This window comes from Zonotrichia leucophrys, chromosome 2, assembly GCF_028769735.1.
Source record: "Zonotrichia leucophrys gambelii isolate GWCS_2022_RI chromosome 2, RI_Zleu_2.0, whole genome shotgun sequence".
NCBI lineage: Eukaryota > Metazoa > Chordata > Aves > Passeriformes > Passerellidae > Zonotrichia > Zonotrichia leucophrys.
Genome location: NC_088171.1, coordinates 153190226 through 153209545, shown reverse-complemented (window position 1 = coordinate 153209545; position 19320 = coordinate 153190226). Strand labels below are relative to the sequence as shown.

The 19320-nt window shown below is 63.5% G+C and overlaps 1 protein-coding gene across 1 annotated transcript in view; it reads left to right on the top strand.

Moving 5' to 3' along the window:
- The window catches only part of PLEC (plectin), a 102657-nt gene that overhangs the window by 73397 nt on the left and 9940 nt on the right, over positions 1–19320 (top strand). The window contains exons 48-71 of the mRNA XM_064703233.1: positions 15–175; positions 577–736; positions 811–895; positions 1402–1643; positions 1741–1860; positions 1955–2062; positions 2143–2361; positions 2584–2787; positions 2859–3090; positions 3210–3436; positions 3573–3695; positions 4498–4599; positions 4720–4821; positions 5650–5796; positions 6735–6890; positions 8577–8774; positions 9421–9549; positions 10670–10840; positions 10965–11120; positions 12878–13084; positions 13637–13756; positions 15032–15201; positions 16976–17135; positions 18505–18702. Of these exons, the coding sequence (XP_064559303.1) occupies positions 15–175; positions 577–736; positions 811–895; positions 1402–1643; positions 1741–1860; positions 1955–2062; positions 2143–2361; positions 2584–2787; positions 2859–3090; positions 3210–3436; positions 3573–3695; positions 4498–4599; positions 4720–4821; positions 5650–5796; positions 6735–6890; positions 8577–8774; positions 9421–9549; positions 10670–10840; positions 10965–11120; positions 12878–13084; positions 13637–13756; positions 15032–15201; positions 16976–17135; positions 18505–18702 (3897 nt within the window). The remainder of the gene's footprint in view (positions 1–14; positions 176–576; positions 737–810; positions 896–1401; positions 1644–1740; positions 1861–1954; positions 2063–2142; positions 2362–2583; positions 2788–2858; positions 3091–3209; positions 3437–3572; positions 3696–4497; positions 4600–4719; positions 4822–5649; positions 5797–6734; positions 6891–8576; positions 8775–9420; positions 9550–10669; positions 10841–10964; positions 11121–12877; positions 13085–13636; positions 13757–15031; positions 15202–16975; positions 17136–18504; positions 18703–19320) is intronic.

Here is a 19320-nt window from a genome sequence, read left to right as displayed (position 1 = left end):
CCGTCCCACTGCAGGTCAGGTGCCAGAAGTCCGCTGGCCCGCCTGCTGAAGGTGCTGGAGGCGAGCCACGTGTGGAGCTTGTCCTGCAGGACAGACTGACGGCACCTGAGGGGAGTGCCAGCCTCTTCAGCCTCGGGGAGAGGTGGGACAAGCTGATGCAGGAGGCTGAAGCCAGGTGGGTCAGGGGCCGGGCCAGGCCATCATCACTGGGCTGGCAGCCCCATCCTGCTGGCACAGGCTCTGCCCTCTGGTGCCCCCCACACGGAGTCTCTGTGACACCCTGCTGTCCCTGTGCTCTGCCCCGCTGGCACTGGGGCCACCATGATGGAGGGACTGTCCCCATCACATGTGCTGGGGCTGCACAGGAGTGGCGGCTCCAGGGCTGCATGGACAGTTTGTCACACAGCCCTTGTCCCTGGTCCCTCTGTGGGACACTGTTCCCCTCTGTGGAGACACTGGCGTTGCTGTGTCCCTCATTCAGGGCACCACGGGGCATGGACATGCTGGTGATGGGGAGAGGGGGCTTTGCTGGCCCGGACACTGTCACTGCCCACCTCACCAGCCCTCCTGGTGCAGGTACGGCTGCCTGGAGCGGATCCTGCCGGCAGCCCAGGGCTTCCAGGAGGCCGTGGATGCCTTCCAGGAGTGGCTGGGTGCCACAGAGAGGCAGCTGGCCCAGCTCTGGCGTGCTGATGGCTGTGTTGGCCGCGTGCAGGACGCCTACCAGCAGACCCAGGTGGGCACAGGTCGGGCGTGGGGTGGGCACAGGGTGGAGACGGGCACCTGTGTCATCGCTGGTCACTGCTACAGGCCCTCTGTGAGGAGATCCGCGGGCGGCTGGGGGAGCTGGATGGAGCCCTGGAGAGCGGGCAGCGCGTCCTGGAGCTGGTGACAGGCGAGTGGCAATGGCTGGGAGGGGTGGCCACAGGGACTTGGGATGGGACGAGCACAGACAGAGGCAGCCCAGGCCAGCACGGGGGCCCCGGGCACTGGGGGTCTTTGGGGTGTGCTGATCACCACCAGAAGCTGTGCTGTGGTGTGAGGGGCCAATAGCACCTCAGGGGATGCAGAGAGGACAGGGTAGAGCCCGTGGGCCAGAGCTGGGGTGGGACAGGGTTTAGTGGTGAGGTGGGACAGGGTTCAGTGTCAAGGTGGGACAGGGTTCAGTGGTGAGGTGGGTCTTGCTGGCAGAGAGATGAGAGGCCAGAGCTGGATGTGGGAGCAGGAGGAGCAGGGGTAGGAGAGGGAAAAGGTCAGGACAGAGTGATTGCCACGTGGCTGGAAGCTGTCGGTGTGGCCAGTTTCATGTCCAGGGATGCCAGTGTGGTGGCACTGATGCCAGTGTGGTGGCACTGATGGCAGTGTCACAGTGGCACTGATGGCGGTGTTGCGGTGCCACAGGGGAGGAGGCCCAGCTGACGCAGGAGAAGATGGAGTCACTGAGGATGCGCTACCTCATTGTGGGCCAGAGCAGCGCTGACACCGCTCACCGGCTGGGGCAGACCCTGGAGGCCTCGTCTCGCCTGGGCACGGCCCCTGAGGACCTGGCACTGTGGCTGAGCCGCATGGAGAAGGAGCTGGGCGAGCAGGAGAGCCAGCAGGATGGCCAGGAGCCCTCGGTCACTGCCAGTGACAGGGAGAAGGTTTGGCACACTGGGCTCCCCGAGCCCCTCACCATTCCCAGTGTCTGTCCCAGTGCATTCACACCCTCCCTGGCTGACGTCTGCCCCTCCGCTGCAGTTTGAGCAGGTCCTGGAGTCCCAGCTCAGCCGCGTGGCCGGGCTGGGTGAGCGGCTGGAGGAGATTGGCCGGGTGCAGCTGGATGCTGAGGCTCTCCGCTCGCAGCTCTCCGAGCAGAAGGTGGGTCTGCAGCAGTGCCCAGGGTACAGGGGGCACTGGGCTTGGCATCCCTATCCCTGCCAGGACCTGGCACCCACCTGTGGCTCCATTTCAGCTGCTCTCTGCCGAGATCCTGCACTGCCGGGGCCTGGTTGAGCGTCTGCTGGGCTTCTCGGAGCCGCTGCTGCGCTGCTGCCCTGAGCCCCTGCGGCAGCGCCTTCAGGTGAGCTGCGAGGGTGCCAGGGGACATTACCAGCACCCAGGGATGGCTGTGCCCTGTGTGGTGACTCCCTGTCTCCACAGCCATTGGTGCAGGCGCTGCAGGAGCGCACGGAGCAGCTGTCCCTGCGCAGCGGCGCCTGTGCCGTGCAGCTGGAGCACGCCCAGTCCCTGCTCACCCAGTTCTCTGAGGCCCTCGAGGAGCTGCTGCCCTGGCTGGAGGAGACGCAGGCCCTGGGGGTGCAGCTCTCGCCCAACGCCATCAGCTACGAGGCCTTCAAGGAGCAGCAGGCGCTGCTGCAGGTGTGGGCAGGGCAGGGGCAAAAGGGACAGGCTCGGCCACCCTGCAGGTGGGAGCGGTGATGGGATGGGGGTGGCACCGCCATGGGCACCATCGGGCTGGGACACCCAGCGAGCAGGAGCCCTCTGGGAGCAGCACCGGGTGCAGCAGCACATCCCTGTGGGGTGAATCCCACGGGGCACATCCCACCCCAATGTGCCCCCACGGCTCTTCCTCGCTGCCAGAGCCTGCGGGAGGCCATCGCCGAGCACCGGCCGCTGGTGGGGAAGCTGCAGCGCGTGTCGGCGCAGCTGCTGGACCTGAGCCCTGAGCAGGCAGCCCCGTTCCAGCGGCGCTGGCAGGAGCTGGAGGAGCAGTATGGCCACATCCGCGAGCGCGTGCGCCAGGCAGCGGCTCTGCTGGAGGATGCCCTGCCGCGATACAGCCAGGTATGCCCACCGCTGCCCTGGTGGGGCGCATCCCCGGGGCCATACCCTCGAGTCACTGGGCTGGTCCGCAGCTGTCAGAGCGCATGGACCTGCTGCTGGAGTGCCTGGAGCGGCTGCAGAGCCGGCTGCAGAGCCAGCCACCCGTCCGTGGTGATGCGGCCCATCTGAGGGAGCAGATCCGGGAGAACAGCCTGGCCCTGGGCGAGCTGGAGAAGCTCGGGGTGGCCCTGGAGGGGATCCGAGCGCAGGGCGAGGAGCTGCTGGCCACCATGCAGGCAGTCAGCTCCGACGCCGCGGACAGAGGTACCGGCACGGAGGGGTGGGCACGGCATGGCCGGGAGGAGATCCGTGTCCCTGTCAGGGCCTGTGTGGGTGCTGGGGCCCTCGCGGCACCCCGATCCCTGACCCGCCGTGCCCTGTAGGGATCCAGGAGCGCACCGAGCAGCTGCTGTCATTGTGGGGCTGCCTGCACGGCCGCTGCCAGGAGCGGGAGCGGTGGCTTCGGGAGCTGCTGGCACTGGCCGAGCGCTTCTGGCATGGCCTGTCTGAGCTGGCCGTGGCACTCAGTGACACCCAGCAGCTGGTGCTGGGCCTGGAGGAGGCTGGCAGCGAGCCTGAGGCCATCCGCACGCGGCTGCGCACCATGCAGGTATGGCTGGGTGGGGGCTTGCTGGGCAGTGCCATGACATGGGCAGCCCCTGGTGTGGGCAGTGCCATGCCCTGGGCAGTCCCTGGTGTGGGCAGTGCCCTGGTGTGGGCAGCCCTGAGCCCCATGCCCTGCGCAGGCTCTGCGGGAGGACATCGATGCCCTGCAGGGTGAGCTGGACACGCTGGGCAGCCTGGGCGTGGAGCTGATGGCATCCTGTGGGGACCCCGACAAACCTGATGTCACCAAGAGCCTGGACGATGTGAGTGTCCTTGGGGCTGGGGTCAGGGAGGGACATCCTGGGGGTGTGAGGATGCTGCTTGTGGGGGTGGCGTGTCCCCGATGCCCAGCAGTGCCACTGACCCCCACAGTGCTCCCCACAGTGCTCCCCACTGACCCCCACACAGCTCCTATGCCCTGGCACTCCCGTGGTGTCTTCAGGCCTGGATGTCCATGTGGTGCCACCTCTGTGCCCTTGGCGCTAGTGACATCCTCACCCTGTACCCCGGAGAGTGCTGACCCCTGTGCCCTGTCCACACTGTCCCCCATGTCCCATCCCCCTGTGCCCCGCCCCGCTGTGGCACCACTGACCCCCGTGCCTTGTCCACCCTGTACCCCACATCCCCCTATGCCCTGGCCCTGCTGTGGCACCACCAACCCCTGTGCCCTGTCCACCCTGACCCCTGTCCACGCTCTCCCCCATGCCGTGTCCCCCTGCACCCTGGCCCTGCTGTGGCACCACTGACCCCTGTGCTCTGTGGCACCACTGACTCCTGTGCCCTGTGCATCCTGTCCCCTGTGCCCCAACCCCACTGTGGCACTGCTGACCCCTGTGTCCTGTCCACCCTGTCTCCCATGTCCTGTCCCCCTGTGCCCTGGCCCCTCTGTGGCACCACTGACTCCTGTGCCCTGTCCACCCTGTCCCCTGTGCCCTGTCCACCCTGTCCCCTGTGCCCTGTCCACCCTGTCCCCCACATCCCCCTGTGCCCTGTCCCTGTGTTGGCACCACATCCCCCTGTGCCCTGTCCCTGTGTTGGCACCACTGACCCCCGTGCCCGGTGCAGCTCTACTCCTCCTGGCACAGCCTGAGCCGGGTGTGGACAGAGCGGAACGGACGCCTCGAGGAGCAGCTCCAGGCTGCCCTCAGCTACCAGGACACCATGCAGGTGGGTTTGGGGACAGATCCCCCATGGAGGTGGCAGGGTCACCCTCCTGTCCCCGCTCAGGGGTCTGAGGGACCGTGGGGCCACCACGGGTCCCCAACCCCGCGTGTTCCCTGTCCCCAGCGGCTGCTGGAGTGGCTGGACGCGGCCGAGCTGCGCATCGCCGAGGAGTTCCTGGTGGGCGGCGACCTGGACATGGTGCAGCAGCAGCTGGCCGAGCTCAAGGTGCCGAGATGTTCCGTGCCGGGCTGGGCTGGGCTGTGCCAAACTGTGCTGTGCCACGCCTGGGTGGGCTGTGCTGTGCTAAACCGTGCTGTTCCATGCCAAACCGTGCTGTGCCGCACTAAACCATGCTGTGCTGTGCCGGGCTGTGCTGTGCCGTGCCAAACCAGGCTGTGCCAAGCTGGGCTGTGCTGTGCCAGACAGTGCTGTGCCATGCTTGGCCATGCTGTGCCGCACCAAATCATGCTGGGCCGTGCTGTGCCGCACTAAACTGTGCTGTGCCAAGCCTGGCCGTGCTGTGCCATGCCAGGCCATGCTGTGCCGCGCCAAATTGTGCTGCACCACACAGGGCCATGCCGTGCCATGCCAAACTGTGCTGTGCTGCGCTGGGCCATGCCATGCCATACTAAACCATTCTGTGCCATGCTGGGCTGTGCTGTGCCACACCAAACCACACTGTGCGACGCTGGGCATGCTGTGCCATGCCAAACCATGCTGTGCCATGCCAAACTGTACTGTGCCATGCCAGGCCATGCTGTACCATGCTAAACTGTGCTGTGCCACACTATGCCCTGATCTCTGGGGGCCGGCAGGGGCAGAGAGGGCAGTGGGTGCTCCAGGCAGAGGTGGAATGGATTGGGCTGGCACCTTGGACAGTGCCAGTGCCCCAGTGCACCGGGTGGCCAAGTCCTGAATGGGGTGGCCCCCATGAGTCCCTGAGGTGCTTGGGCACCCCCAGAGGAGCAGCTCAGGGCCAGTGCCTGTGCTGTGCCGTGTGTGTGGTGCCCTGGGGTCGGGCTGACCCTGTCACCAACCAGTGCCACCTCCCAGGAGTTCAAGCGGGAGCTGTACCAGTGCAAGGTGGACGTGGAGAGCCTGCGGCACCAGGGGGGCACGGGACAGGGGGAGCCCCCGGCCACACTCTGCGACTTCCGCCAGCGCTGGGACCACCTGGAGGAGGAGATCGTCAGCAGACAGGTGGGCAGGGGGCACAGGGGGCACAGGGCAGGGCTGGCAGGAGAGAGGTTGCCATGGATGTGCTGGGTGGGCACATCCTGTGGCTGCTGGGTGTGCAGTGCTGGGTCATTGTAGGGGGCTGTAAGTCGGCACTGAGTGGGTGCCCAAAGCTGGGTGGGCACTAGGTGGGCGTGCAGAGCTGGGTGGGCACTGGGAGGGTGCCCAGGGCCATGTGAGCACTAGGTGGCCACTGGGTGGGTATCTAGGGAGTGTGGGTAGTGGGTGGGCACTGGGTGGGTGCCCAGAGCTGAGTGGGCACTGGCTGGACACCGGGTGAGTGTTCAGGGCTAGGCGGGCACTGTGTGGGTGCACAGGGCTGTGTGGGCACTCTGTGGGCACCTAGGGCCATGTGGGCATTGGATGGGCACTGGGTGGGTGTTCAGGACTGTGTGGGCACTGGGTGAGTGCTGGATGGGTGCTCAGAGCCAGGTGGGCACTGGGTGCGTGCCGGCTGCTCTGTGGGTGCCCAGGGCTGTGTGGACACTGTGTGGGCACTGAGTGGGTGCTGGGTGGCTGTCCAGGGCCTTATGGGCACTGCGCGGGTGCCAGGTGCTCTGTGGGCACTGGGTGGGTGCTCAGAGCCAGATGGGCACTGGGTGTGTGCTGGGTGAGCACTGGGTGGGTGCCCAGGGCCAAGTGGGCACTGGGTGAGCACTGGATGGGTGCCAGGTGCTCTGTGGGAACTGGGTGGGCACTGAGTGGGTGCTGGGTGCTCTGTGGGCACTGGGTGGGTGCTCAGAGCCAGATGGGCACTGGGTGTGTGCTGGGTGGGCACTGGGTGAATGTCCAGGGCCAGGTGGGCACTGTGTGGGCACTGGGTGTGTGCCAGAAGCTCTGTGGCCACCGAGGGCCATGTAGGCTGCCCTTCCCTCCCCTGACCCCACGTTTCCCTCCCTCAGCACCAGCTGGAGGCAGCACTGCTGGGGCTGGGGCAGTTCCACACGCAGCTGGCCGAGCTGCTGCAGTGGCTGAGCCGCACCGGGGAGCAGCTGCGCGGCCCTGCGCCCCTGAGGCCCGACCTGCAGAGCTGCGAGATCGAGCTGGCCAAGCACAAGGTGAGCCTGCACCGGGGCCGGGGGACACATGAGCACAGCCATGGTCACACTGCTGGGGTGGGGATCCTGGGGGTCCTGGATGTGGTGGTACCCCCAGGGTGGGTGTCCTGGTCAGGGTGGGTGTCCTGGGGGTCCTGGTCATGGTAACACATCAGGGTGTGTGCCCTGGCCATGGTGGCACCACCAGGGTGGGTGTCCTGGTCAGGATGGGTGTCCTGGCTGTGGTTTTACCCCAGTGTGGGTGTCCTGGTCAGAGTGAGTGTCCTGGTCATGGTGGCACCCCCTGGGTGTGTGTCCTGGCTGTGGTGGCACCCCAGGGTGGGTGTCCTGGTCAGGATGGGTGTCCTGGCTTTGGTGGCACTCCAGGGTGTGTGTCCTGGTCAGGGTGGGTGTCTTGACCCTGGTGACACCCCGAGCTGGGTGTCCTGGCTGTAATGGCACCCCAGGCTGGGTGTCCTGGCCCCGGGGTGCTGCCTGCCCCCCCCCTCGGATGCAGCAGCAGCTGGGCCGGGCAGGCTGCTACACAGGACGCGTCCCCTCCCTCGGTGACAACACGGGAGGAATGAGCTGTCCCAGGGCCGGCCCCGTGCCACAGCCCTGTGCCCGGGCATGCTCCTGACGTGCCTGACACAGGCGAGGCTGCGGGGCCGGGCTGTCCCTGCTCCAGGGAGGCCGTGAAAGGGGTACCTGTCCCTTTTGCCCCTGTCCCCTCTGCCCCTGTCCCCTCTGCCCCTGTCCCCTCTGCCCCTATCCCTGCCACTCTGCTGCCACGAATTGGCAAATCCTGTGCCTCGGCCCTGCCTCTCACCCTGGCACCAGCCTGGAGGCACCCATGGGTGCCATCCCTGCCCAGCGTGGCACTGTCACTGCCCAGGGCTGTGGTGGCAGCAGTGCTGGGGGCAGCAGAGCTGTCTCAGGGTGAGGGGCTTTAGGAATTCAGGTGTGGGTGTCTCTGCCAGGTTTAGGGGCTTTAGGAACGCGGGTGTGGGTGTCCCTGTCCCAGCCGTCACTCTGCCACTCCCTCCCCAGTGGTGCTGGGGACAGCAGAGGTGTGTCAGGGGCTTTAGTAATGCAGGGTGTGGGTGCCCCATCCCAGCACCTCAGTGGTAACCCCGCTGCTCCCTCCCCAGGTGCTGGGGGCAGCAGATGTGTTTTGGGGTAAGGAGCTTTAGGAATGGGGGTGTGGGTGTCCCTGCCCGGCCCCAGCCATTAGCCTGCTACTCCCTCCCCAGTGGCAGTGGTGCTGGGGCAGCAGAGGTGTTTTGGGGTGAGAAGCTTTAGGAATGGGGGTGTGGGTGCCCCTGCCCAGCCCCAGCCATAACCCTGGTGCTCCCTCCCCAGTGGCAGCGGTGCTGGGGGCAGCAGAGGTGTTTTGGGGGCTTTAGAAATGGGGGTGTGGGTGCCCCTGTCCCAGCCATAACCCTGCTGCTCCCTCCCCAGTGGCAGCAGTGCTGGGGACAGCAGAGCTGTCTCAGGGCCAGGGGCTTTAGGAATGTGGGGTGTGGGTGTCCATGCCGGGTTTAGGGGCTTTAGAAATGGGGCTGTCCCTGCCCGGCCCCAGCCGTGACCCTGCTGCTCCCTCCCTAGTGGTGCTGGGGGCAGCAGAGCTGTTCTGGGGCCAGGGGCTTTAGGAATGGGGGTGTCCCTACCCCTGTCCCAGCCGTGACCCCGCCGCTCCCTCCCCAGGTGCTGCGCACCGACGTGATGTCCCACGCCCGCACGGTGCAGTCGGTGACCGAGGCCGGGCAGGGGCTGCTGCTCTCCAGCCTGGGCGAGAGCGTGGAGGGGCTGCAGCGCAGCCTGCAGGAACTGGAGCAGCACTGGGAGCTGGTGCGCAGTGAGACCGAGAGCCGGCAGCTGGAGCTGGAGAACAACCTCAGCCAGGTACGGCCCGGCACCGCGGTGCCCCACGTTGGGCGCCAATATATTGGGATTAAATACCAATATAGCGGATGGAACGGGCCTGGGCTGGTCTGGCCCTTGCTGCTGGACCAGAGGTGGCAGCTGTGGTTGTTTCACCTCAGAGACACCTTTGGCTAAGCTGGATGCTGCAGCTGGGTGCTTGGGACAAGTCCAGGCAGGCAGGAGCTCAGGTTTACCTCTGGCGGAAAGGCTTTAGGCGAGGTGAAGGAAAATGAGTTGGTTCTGCTGGAGGATTTTGATCCAGAGCTTTATTCCTGGCACTCAGGCCTCTGAATGCAGCAACAGCTCCAACAGAACCAATGAACCGCGTGATTGCTGTTCCTTTTAACCCCAGGGAGAGGGGGAGGGAAGGGGTAGGGATCCCACCAACCAGGTAAGGGGGGGGAAGTCTCAGGGGACAAATGACACCTGGATGGCCCAATGTCCCCAGGGCTGACAGGCATCTTTTGAACTCTGCCAATCACAAGATGCCCTTTCTGGAATGCCAGGATTGATGGACAGCGCTCAGCAGGGGCAAGAGAGGGGAAGGGAGAGGGTATTGGCACACCTGGGGAAGGAACCAGGATGACTGAAACAGGCTGTAACCTGAGCCCCGCCTCGCCTCCAGGTGCAGGACATCACGCTGGAGATCACGGAGCTGCTGCAGTGGCTGGAGCAGGTGGAGTTGCAGCTCTTCTGCTCTAAGCCGGCCTGGGGCCACCCAGATGCCACCAAAGAGAAGCTGAACGCACACCTGGTGAGAGCCAGAGACAGCCTGGGCCCTGATGGAGGACCGGCCCCTGCAGTCTGTTGGTCTCCTGGGGGGATGTGTGACCCAGGTCCACCCTTCTCCACATTGCGGGGCCAGGATCCTTCTCTGCTGCCTCCTCCCCTCAGCCAGGCAGAGCCTGGTGCCCCTCCCTCAGCAACTCCAGCTCAGAGCAGGAGCCATCCTTGTCTTTGTCCCTTGCCCTGAACCTGTTCCTGTCCCTGTCTGCATCTCTGTCTTCATCCCCTCTCCCTGTTCACTGTGGCTGTCTCCCTTGTCCCCATCCTCTGTTCCCATCCCTGTCCCCTGTCTGCTTTACCTGACCCCTCCACATCCCCATGCCTGTTCCCATCCCTGTTCCTGTGCCTCTTCCCATCCCCATTCTCATCCCTGTTCCCAGCCCCATTCCCATCCCCATCCTTGTGCCCCCTTTCATCCCCATCCCTGTTCCCATCCCCAGCTTCATTCCCATTCCCATCTCCACCTGTCACCCTGCCTGCCCCATCCACATCCCCATTCCCATCCCCATCCCTGTCCCCATCCCATTCCCATCCCCATTCCCGTTCCCAACACCATCCCCATTGCCATCTCTGTTCCCAGCTCCATCCCTGTACCTATCACCCTGCCTGCCCCATTCTCATCCCCACCCCTGTTCCCTTTCCCATCCCTGGCCCCATCCCTGTTCCCAGCCCTGTTCCTAACCCCACTCTCATTCCCATCCCTGTCCCCAACCCCATTCCCATTTCTGCTCCCGTTCCCATCCCCATCCTTGTTCCCAACCCCATTTCCATTTCTGTTCCCGTTCCCATCCCCATCCTTGTTCCCAACCCCATTCTGATCCCTATCCCCGTTCCCGTCCCTATTCCCAGCCCCGTTCCCAGCCCCAATTCCATCCCCCATCCTTGTTCCCTGTCTGCTTTACCTGATCCCTCCCTGTTCCCATCCCCATCTCTGTCCCGTCACCCTGCCTGCCCCATCCACATCCCCATCCCACTCCCTGTCCCTTCTTCCCCCTGCCCCCTGTCCCGTGCAGTCCCGCACTGTCCCACTGTCCCGCTGTCCCTCTGTTGACGCCGCTGTCCCGGTGCTGACACCGCTGTCCCGTCAGGAGCTGTGCCGGGAGCTGGAGGCGCGGGCCGGTTCCTACCGGGGGCTGCGGGAGCGGCTGCAGCGGCTGCTGGACTCGTGCCGCGCCGGCCGGCCCTGCAGCACCGAGCACAGCCTGCGCCTGCTGGAGCAGAAGTGGGACAGCGTCCAGGCCGAGGCCCAGGAGAGGAAGGTGAGGGGAGGCTGTGGGGGGCTCTGACCCGCGGGGGGCTCCCCCTGAGCAGACCGGGTCAGGAGCAGGGCAGCCCATGCCCACTGGTGCCCACCGTGCCCACCGGTGCCCGCCGTGCCCGCAGGAGCGCCTGGCCGAGGGGCTGACGGTCAGCACCGAGTTCCACGGCTCGGCGCAGGAGCTGCTGCGCTGGGTGGCCCATGCCGAGGAGCTGCTGGGGTCCCCCGCGCCCCCCAGCTTCGTTCTGGACACCGTCACCGCGCAGATCCAGGAGCACAAGGCAAGAGCGGTGCCCTCAGAGCTGGTTGGTGGGGCGGGGGTCTGCCTCAGGGCTGCCCAGGGTGGGTGGCACCTGCAGGGTGCCCGGGGTGAGTGGCACATGTGTGTGTACCTGTGGCAATACGATCCAGGAGCACAAGGCAAGAACAGTGCCCTCGGGGCTGGTTGGGTGGGGCTGGGGTCTGCTCCAGGGGTGCCCAGGGTGAGTCGCACCTGCGGAGTGCCTGGGGTGAGTGGCACATGTGTGTGTACCTGTGGCAATACAAGCCAGGAGCACAAGGCAAGAGCGACGCCCTGGTTTGTGGGGCTTGGGTCTGCCCCGGTGGTGCCCGGGGCGAGCGGCATGCATGTCCCTCTCACAAAGGATGAATGATGCTCAAATGCTGAGATATCCAAGACAAAAAAAGGTGCGTTTATTTCCGCACCTCGATATTTCCGCACCTCAACAGCCTGTCAATTCCCTCCTCTTCCAGAACGGGACGCAAAACAATCATTATTTACATGAAAAGCACATGGGAAACTCCATTACAAAAATGTAAACATCAGGAGGCTTAGAAGAACTCTAGAAGAGCAGGGCACCATGTCCCCACTGCAGCAGAGCCAGCATGCTCTGTTATTGGAATTTACCAATATTGCAGACGGGACCTGCCTTGACTGGTCTGGCCCTTGCTGCTGAACCAAATAGTGGCAACTGTGGTGTTTCACCCCACAGACACTTTTGGCTGGCTGGATGCTGCAGCTGGGCATGAGGAGACAATTCCAGGCCATACAGGAGCTCTGGTGGTGCTGGGATGGAGCTTCCCCCCATAACAGGGGCTGCTCCTCAGGTTTCCCTCTGCCAGAGAAGCTTTAAGGCAATGGTGAAGCAAAGGAGTCGGTTCTGATGGAGGGTTTGGATCCAGAGCTTTATTCTGGCCCACAGGCCTCTGAATCCAGCAACTCCTCCAACAGAACTCCCTGAGCCCGTGGTTGCTGTTCCTTTGAACCCCGGGGAGAGGGGGAGTGTGACGGTGCTCACAGGGGTCCAAGGATGAGAGACGAGGATCTGACTCCATGTTTCAGAAGGCTGATTTATTATTTTATGATATACATTATATTAAAGCTGTACTAAAAGAATAGAAGAAAGGATTTCATCAGAAGGCTTGCAAAGAATAGAAAAGAAAAGAATGATAACAAAAGCTTGTGACTGACCGAGACAGTCTGAGACAGCTGGACTGTGCTTGGCCATTAATTAGAAACAACCACATGAGACCAATCACAGATGCACCTGTTGCATTCCACAGCAGCAGATAACCAATGTTCACATTTTGTTCCTGAGGCCCCTCAGCTTCTCGGGAGAAGAAATCCTAAGGAAAGGATTTTCCATAAAAGATGTCTGTGACAGGGGAGGGAAGGGGTAGGGAGCCACCAACCAGGGACAGGAGGGGAGGGACAAAGGGACAAAGGACACCTGGATGGCCCAATACCCTCCAGGCGTAGAGGGCATCCTTTGAATCTGCCAATCACTCGAGGCCCTTGTGGAATTCCAGGACTGACAGACAGTGCTGGGAGGGGAAAGGAGAGGTGGCTGACACACCTGGGAGGGAATTATCAGGGGAGGGACCCAGGTTCTGGGGTAAACCCTGAAATCACACCACAACGCTCTGTGCCCCATCCCAGCCCATGCCTGGTTCTCCAAGCCCCTCCTGGCATGGGCTGTGCCCAGGGGCTCCTCACCCACCCCGGGACCCCCCACCCTGAGCTGCTCCCTCCCCGCAGGCCCTGGTGAAGGAGGCGAACGCCCACGGGGAGAAGCTGGGCGGCCTGGAGGCCGTGGCCGCGCGCCTCAAGGATTTCAGTCGGAAGCAGGACGGGGCCGTCATCCAGAACCTGGTGCTGGCAGCCCGCGAGAGGCTGGGCAAGGTCCTGCAGCGGGCAGCAGAGAGGGGAGCCGTGCTGGAGGAGGCCCGAAAACGCAGCAAGCAGGTACCGGGGCACAGCCTGGGCTGGGGAGGGGGCTCTGCACCTTGGCTGCCTTTGGACACGGGCCTGGAGGCAGAGGACAAGGTGCCAGCGGGCACCTTCCCAGTGCCAGAGGGCAGGGATGGATGGGATATGGGGAAGAAATTCTGCCCTGGGAGGAGGGTTTCCCAGAGAAGCTGTGTCTGCCCCATCCTCAGATGTGCCCAAGGCCAGATTGGATGGGGCTTGAAGCTTCCTGGGCTAGTGGAAGGTGTCCCTGCCCGTGGCAGGGGGGTGGAACTGGATGGACTTTATGGTCCTTCCAACCCAAACCATCCTGGGAATGTTGATTCCATGACATGGATCCTGCTGGGCGCTGGGCCAGGAAGGGACCCCATGCTGCCCTGGTGCTGTCACTGTGCTGTACTGGCCCACGGTTTGCCCCGTGGTGGTGGCCAGGCCCTGTCACTCCCTTGTGTGGCTCCATGGCTCCCGTTTGGGCTGCGCCAGATCTGCTTTGCCTCTGGGTTCCCCCCTGAGCCCCCTGAGCCCCCTGAGCCCTGCCCTGCCCTGCAGTTCAGCGAGTCCCGGCGGCTGCTCTTGGACTGGATGGACGAGGTGGAGCAGAGCCTGGAGGAGCCTCAGGACGCGGCCACCAGCCAGGAGGAGATCAAGTGCCAGCTGGCTGAGCACAAGGTGGGGCTGCCCCTCGTGCTCCTCGGCACGGGGGGTGCAGAACTGGGCTGCTGAGGGGTCCCCAGCTCCCGGAGGGGTTGGACAATACCCCAGGGTCTCGGGTTGCTGTTTGATAATTGCTGCCCCAAGATGTGCAGGATGTCTCTGCTTCAGCCCGCGCGGCTGAAGAACGAGTGGACTCTTCACTTTTCAGTCTTGGGGTTGTTTATTAATTCTTATCTATAAAATTTTCTCTCTGCCCAGCCGAGGTCTGCTCAGCCGTGCAGCCACAGGCACTCTGACCACCCCTGAGGTGGTGCTGTCCTTTTATACTACAAACTACGTATATCATATTTACACTTAATTCCCAATACCCATCACCTATGTTAGACAGCGAGCTTCTACTCTAAACCAATCCCAAAGTGCCAACATCACAGCAGAAAATGGAGAACAAGAAGAAGAAGAAGGAGAAAGGCTAGATACATCCAGATTCCTCCATCTTGTCCCCATAACCCCCATACCAAAAATCCTAAAATCTACATTTTCACGCTGTGATCATTTTGTTATAACACCATTCAAACCTGTGTGACTTTCAGGTCCTCATACAAAGCTGGTAACTTACTCCAAGGGTAATAATCAAATCCCCAGGTGTTCTGGGCTGTGTGCCAGGGTCTGTGAGCAACTCTGGGTCCTCGGCAACTCTGGACACCCAGAGGTTGGGGCTGAGCTCTGACACCAGGGCCATCCTGCAGGGATGGGAGACCTTGGGGGAGTGCTGGGCCAAGGGATGTTGGGCATTTAGGGCATCCCAACCACCCCACAGCCTTTGGGGGAGCAGAGAGTGTCCCCCCACACATCTGGGGGAGTCCTGGGCTGAGGGATGTTGGGCATTTAGGGCATCCCAACTGCCCCACAGCCCTTGGGGGAGCAGGGAGTGTCCTTCTCCAGCTGGGGGACCCAGCACCCAGGGGTAACACCCAGCACCAGGGGGTTTGGACAACACCCCAGGGCCATCCTGCAGTGCTGGGAGACCTTGGGGGAGCGCTGGGCTGAGGGGTGTTGGGTTTGTAGGGCATCCCAACTGCCCCAGAGCTCTTGGGGGAGCAGGGATTGTCCCCCCACACATCTGGGGGAGTGCTGGGCCGAGGGATGTTGGGCATTTAGGGCATCCCAACCACCCCACAGCCCTTGGGGGAGCAGGGAGTGTCCTTCTCCAGCTGGGGGACCCAGCCCTGCCCACTCTGTGTGGTGGCTCTGGGATGTCCCTGGGTGCCCACACTGCCTGTGCCCCTGCAGGCGTTCCAGAAGGTGCTGCGGGCCAAGCGCCCGGTGTACGAGGCCACGCTGCGGAGCGGGCGGGCGCTGCGGGAGGGGGCGCGGCTGCCCCAGGACCTGCAGCCGCTGGAGGAGCTGCTGGGGGAGCTGAAGGAGCGCTGGGACGCGCTGTGCAGCCATGCAGCCGAGAGGTGGGAGCGGTGCCGGAGGGGTGGGGTGGGATGGGGTGGGGGTGGGAATGAGGTATGTGTGGGGTGGGGTGTGCTGGGGAAGGGGTTGGGATGGGGATGGGACAGGGATGGGGATGGGATGGAGGTGGGATAGGGAAGGGGTTGGGATGGGGATGGGAAGGGGTCGGGATGGGGATGGGAGAGTGAAGGGGATAGGGATGGGGAAGGGGTTCGGATGCAGGTGGGATGGGGATGGGACAGGGAAGGGGTTGGAATGGGGATGGGATGGGATGGAAATAGGGATGGAAATGGTGCCCAAAGCATTTCTGTGAGGGTTTGGGGTGCAGAGGAAACCCTGTGAAGGTTTGGGTTTCCCAGGAACCCTGTGCCACTGCTGTGAGGGTTTGGGGTGCAGGGGACCCCTGTGAGGGTTTGGGGTGCACAGGAACCCTGTGAGGGTTTGGGGTGCAGGAAAACCCCGTGCCCATTGCTGTGAGGGTTTGGGGTGCACAGGAACCCTGTGAGGGTTTGGGGTGCAGGAGAACCCCGTGCCCATTGCTGTGAGGGTTTGGGGTGCAGGGGAGCCCCGTGCCCACTGCGAGGGACTGTTGGTTTCTTTGATGTGGCCTTTCTGTGATTGTTCATTGACCAGATTTGAGGGAACTCTGTTTCTGCTTCTCCGGGGGCCATTGACTCACCCAGACAGGGTTGTTGGTTTTCCATGACAGCTTCAGGGTGACCAGTGCCATCGTGGCCCCTTTCCAAAATCCACTTCCAGCTGTGGCAGAATCTGTTCTCTGCTCGCTCTGAGGGTCCCAGGCGGGCACATGGAGCTGCCCTTCCTCCCTGAGCATCTTCCTCTGGGACCCCATTCCCAGCATTGCTGGGCTCTGCCCTTGGGCTGCAGCTGGGCCCCATCCCTGTCCATAATGGCACTGCCAGCACCCATCCCTGTCCAAAATTGCACTGCCAGGACCTGTCTCTGTCCTTAATGACACCACCAGGACCCATATCCCTGTCCAAAATTACACTGCCAGGACCTGTCTCTGTCCTTAATGACACCACAAGGACCCATCCCTGTCCAAAATTACACTGCCAGGACCTGTCTCTGTCCTTAATGACACCACCAGGACCTGCTCCAGTCCATAATGGCATTGCCAGGACCTGTCCCTGTCCTTAATGGCATTGCCAGGGCCCGTCCCTGTCCATAATGACACTGCAAGGACCCATCCATGCCCATTATGGCATGGCCAGGACCCAGCCATGTCCATAAGGACACAGCCACGACCTGTTCCTGTCCATAATGGCACTGCCAGGACCTGTCCCTGTCCATAATGGTGCCACCAGGACCCATCCATGCCCATAACAGCCCTGCCCACTCTCTCTGGTGGCTCTGGGGTGACCCCAGGGGTGCCCCCAGGTGCCCACACTGCCCTGTGCCCCTGGCAGGCAGCGCAAGCTGGAGGAGAACCTGCTCAGAATCCAGCCCAGTCCCTAACAGTGCCACCAGGATCCATCCCAGTCCCTAATGGTGCCACCAGGATCCATCCCAACCCATAAGGGCTCTGCCAGCTCCCTGTGGTGGCTCTGGGGTGTCCCCAGGGGTGCCCCCAGGTGCCCACACTGCCCTGTGCCTCTGGCAGGCAGCGCAAGCTGGAGGAGAACCTGCTCAGGACCCATCCCAGTCCATAACGGCACTGCCAGGATCCATCCCTGCCCATAACAGCCCTGCCAGCTCTCTGTGGCAGCACTGGGGTTCCTCTTTGGGGTTCTGAGCGTTCCCTGTGCCCCACAGGCAGCACAAGCTGGAGGAGAACCTGCTCTTCTCGGGCAAGTTCACGGACGCGCTGCAGGCGCTCATGGACTGGCTGTACCGCGCCGAGCCGCAGCTCAGCGAGGACGCGCCCGTCGGGGGGGACCGCGACCTGGTCGGGGACCTCATGGACAAGCACAAGGTGGGTGGCCCTGGGGAGGGGGCTGCAGGGACCCCCGGGCTGTGCCCACCCTCGCTGTGGGGCAGGAAGGGGCATTGCCTGCTGTGGAGACCCCAGTTTGGAGTGCCCTCACCCTGGTACTGGGGGCACCGTGTGCCCCAGAGCTGGGAAGGGGTTGGGGGGCAGGGGAACCCTGTGAGGGTTTGGGGTGCTGAGGAACTGGGAGGGTTTGGGGTGCACAGGAACCCTGTGAGGGTTTGGGGTGCAGGAGAGCCCTGTGAGGGTTTGGGATGTGCAGGAACCCTGTGAGGGTTTGGGGTGCAGGGGAGCCCTGTGAGGGTTTGGGGCGCAGGAGAGCCCTGTGAAGGTTCAGGGTGTACAGGAACCCTGTGAGGGTTTGGGGTGCAGGAGAGCCCTGTGAAGGTTTGGGGTGTACAGGAACCCTGTGAGGGTTTGGGGTGCAGGAGAGCCCTGTGAGGGTTTGGGGTGCAGGAGAGCCCTGTGAAGGTTCGGGGTGTACAGGAACCCTGAGCTCACTGCTGTGAGGGTTTGGGGTGCACTGGAACCCTGTGCCCTGTTCTGTGAGGGTTTGGGGTGCAGGGGAGTCCTGTGAGGGTTTGGGGTGCAGGAAAACTCTGTGAGGGTTTGAGGTGCCCAGGAACCCTATTCCCACTTCTGTGAGGATTGGGGTGCACGGGAGCCCTGTCAGGGTTTGGGGTGCTGGGGAACTCTGTGAGGGTTTGGGGTGCAGGAGAACCCTGTGAGGGTTTTGGGGTGCACAGGAACCCCGTTCTCACTGCTGTGAGGGTTTTAGGGTGCAGGAGAACTCTTGCCCTTTTCTGTGAGGTTTTGGGGTGCACAGCAACCCTATGCCCATTTTTGTGAGGTTTTGGGGTGCGCAGGAATGCTGTACCCACTGCAGTGAGGGTTTGGGGTTCAGGGGAACCCCGTATGCACTGCTGCGAGGTTTTGGGGTGCAGGGGAACCCCAAACCCATTGCTGCGAAGTTTTGGGGTGCAGGGGAACCCCGTACCTGCAGTGAGGTTTTGAGGTGCACAGGAGCCACGTACCCACTGCTGCGAGGATTTGGGGTGCAGGGGAACCCCATGGCCACTGCTGCGAGGTTTTGGGGTGCAGGAGAGCCCCGTACCCAGTGCAGTGAGGGTTTAGGGTGCAGGGGAACTCCATACCCAATTCTGTGAGGGTTTGGAGTGCACAGCAACCCTTTGTCCATTTTTGTGAGGTTTTGGAGTGCACAGGAGCCACGTGCCCACTGCTGCGAGAATTTGGGGTGCAGAGGAACCCCATGGCCACTGCTGCGAGGTTTTGGGGTGCAGGGCACCCCTGCCCAGCAGCGGGGTTCCCGTCCCACGGTCCCGCCGCCCCCCAGGTGTTCCAGAAGGAGCTGGGCAAGCGCGCCAGCTGCATCAAGACGCTGAAGCGCTCAGTGCGGGACCTGACGCGGGGCAGCAGCAGCGTGGACTCGCAGTGGCTGCAGCGGCAGGTGGAGGAGCTCAGCACCCGCTGGGACCTGGTCTGCAAACTCTCCCTGGCCAAGCAGGCCCGGCTGGAGGCGGCGCTGCGGCAGGTGAGGGTTGGGGGGCAGCGGGGGAGAGCCCGGGGTTGGGGGGCAGCGCGGGAACCCCTGGGATTGGGGGGTAATGGGGGAGGCCAGGGGTTGGGGGGCAGCGGGGGAACCCCTGGGGTGGGGGGTAATGGGGGATGCCAGGGGTTGGGGGGCAGCGGGGGAACCCCTGGGGTGGGGGGCAGCGGGGGAACCTCAGGGTTGGGGTCTGTAGTGGAGGAACCTCCGGGGCTGGGGTTGGCAGCAGGGGAACCCCGGGGTGGGGGCAGTGGGGAAACCCACGGGGTTGGGGGGCAGTGGGGGGACCCAGGGATTGGGGGGAACAGTAGGGGAACCCACGGGGTGGGATCTGTAGTGGGGGAACCCCCAGGATGGGGGGCAGTGGGGGAACCCCAGGGTTGGGGTCTGCAGCTGGAGCACCCGTGTGGGGAGGCTGAGATGGACGTGGGAGTGTGGGGTGCTCGGTTTGGGGCTGGCTGTGCTTTGGGGGGAGTTTGGCTGGTGGGTGGCCGTGTTTTGGGGGTCTCTGTGGGGTGGTGTGTGGCCATGGGGGTGTGGGGTGTTTGGGTGGTGGGTGGCTGTGTTTTGGGAGGTGTTTGAGTGGTGGGTGGCCGTGTTTTG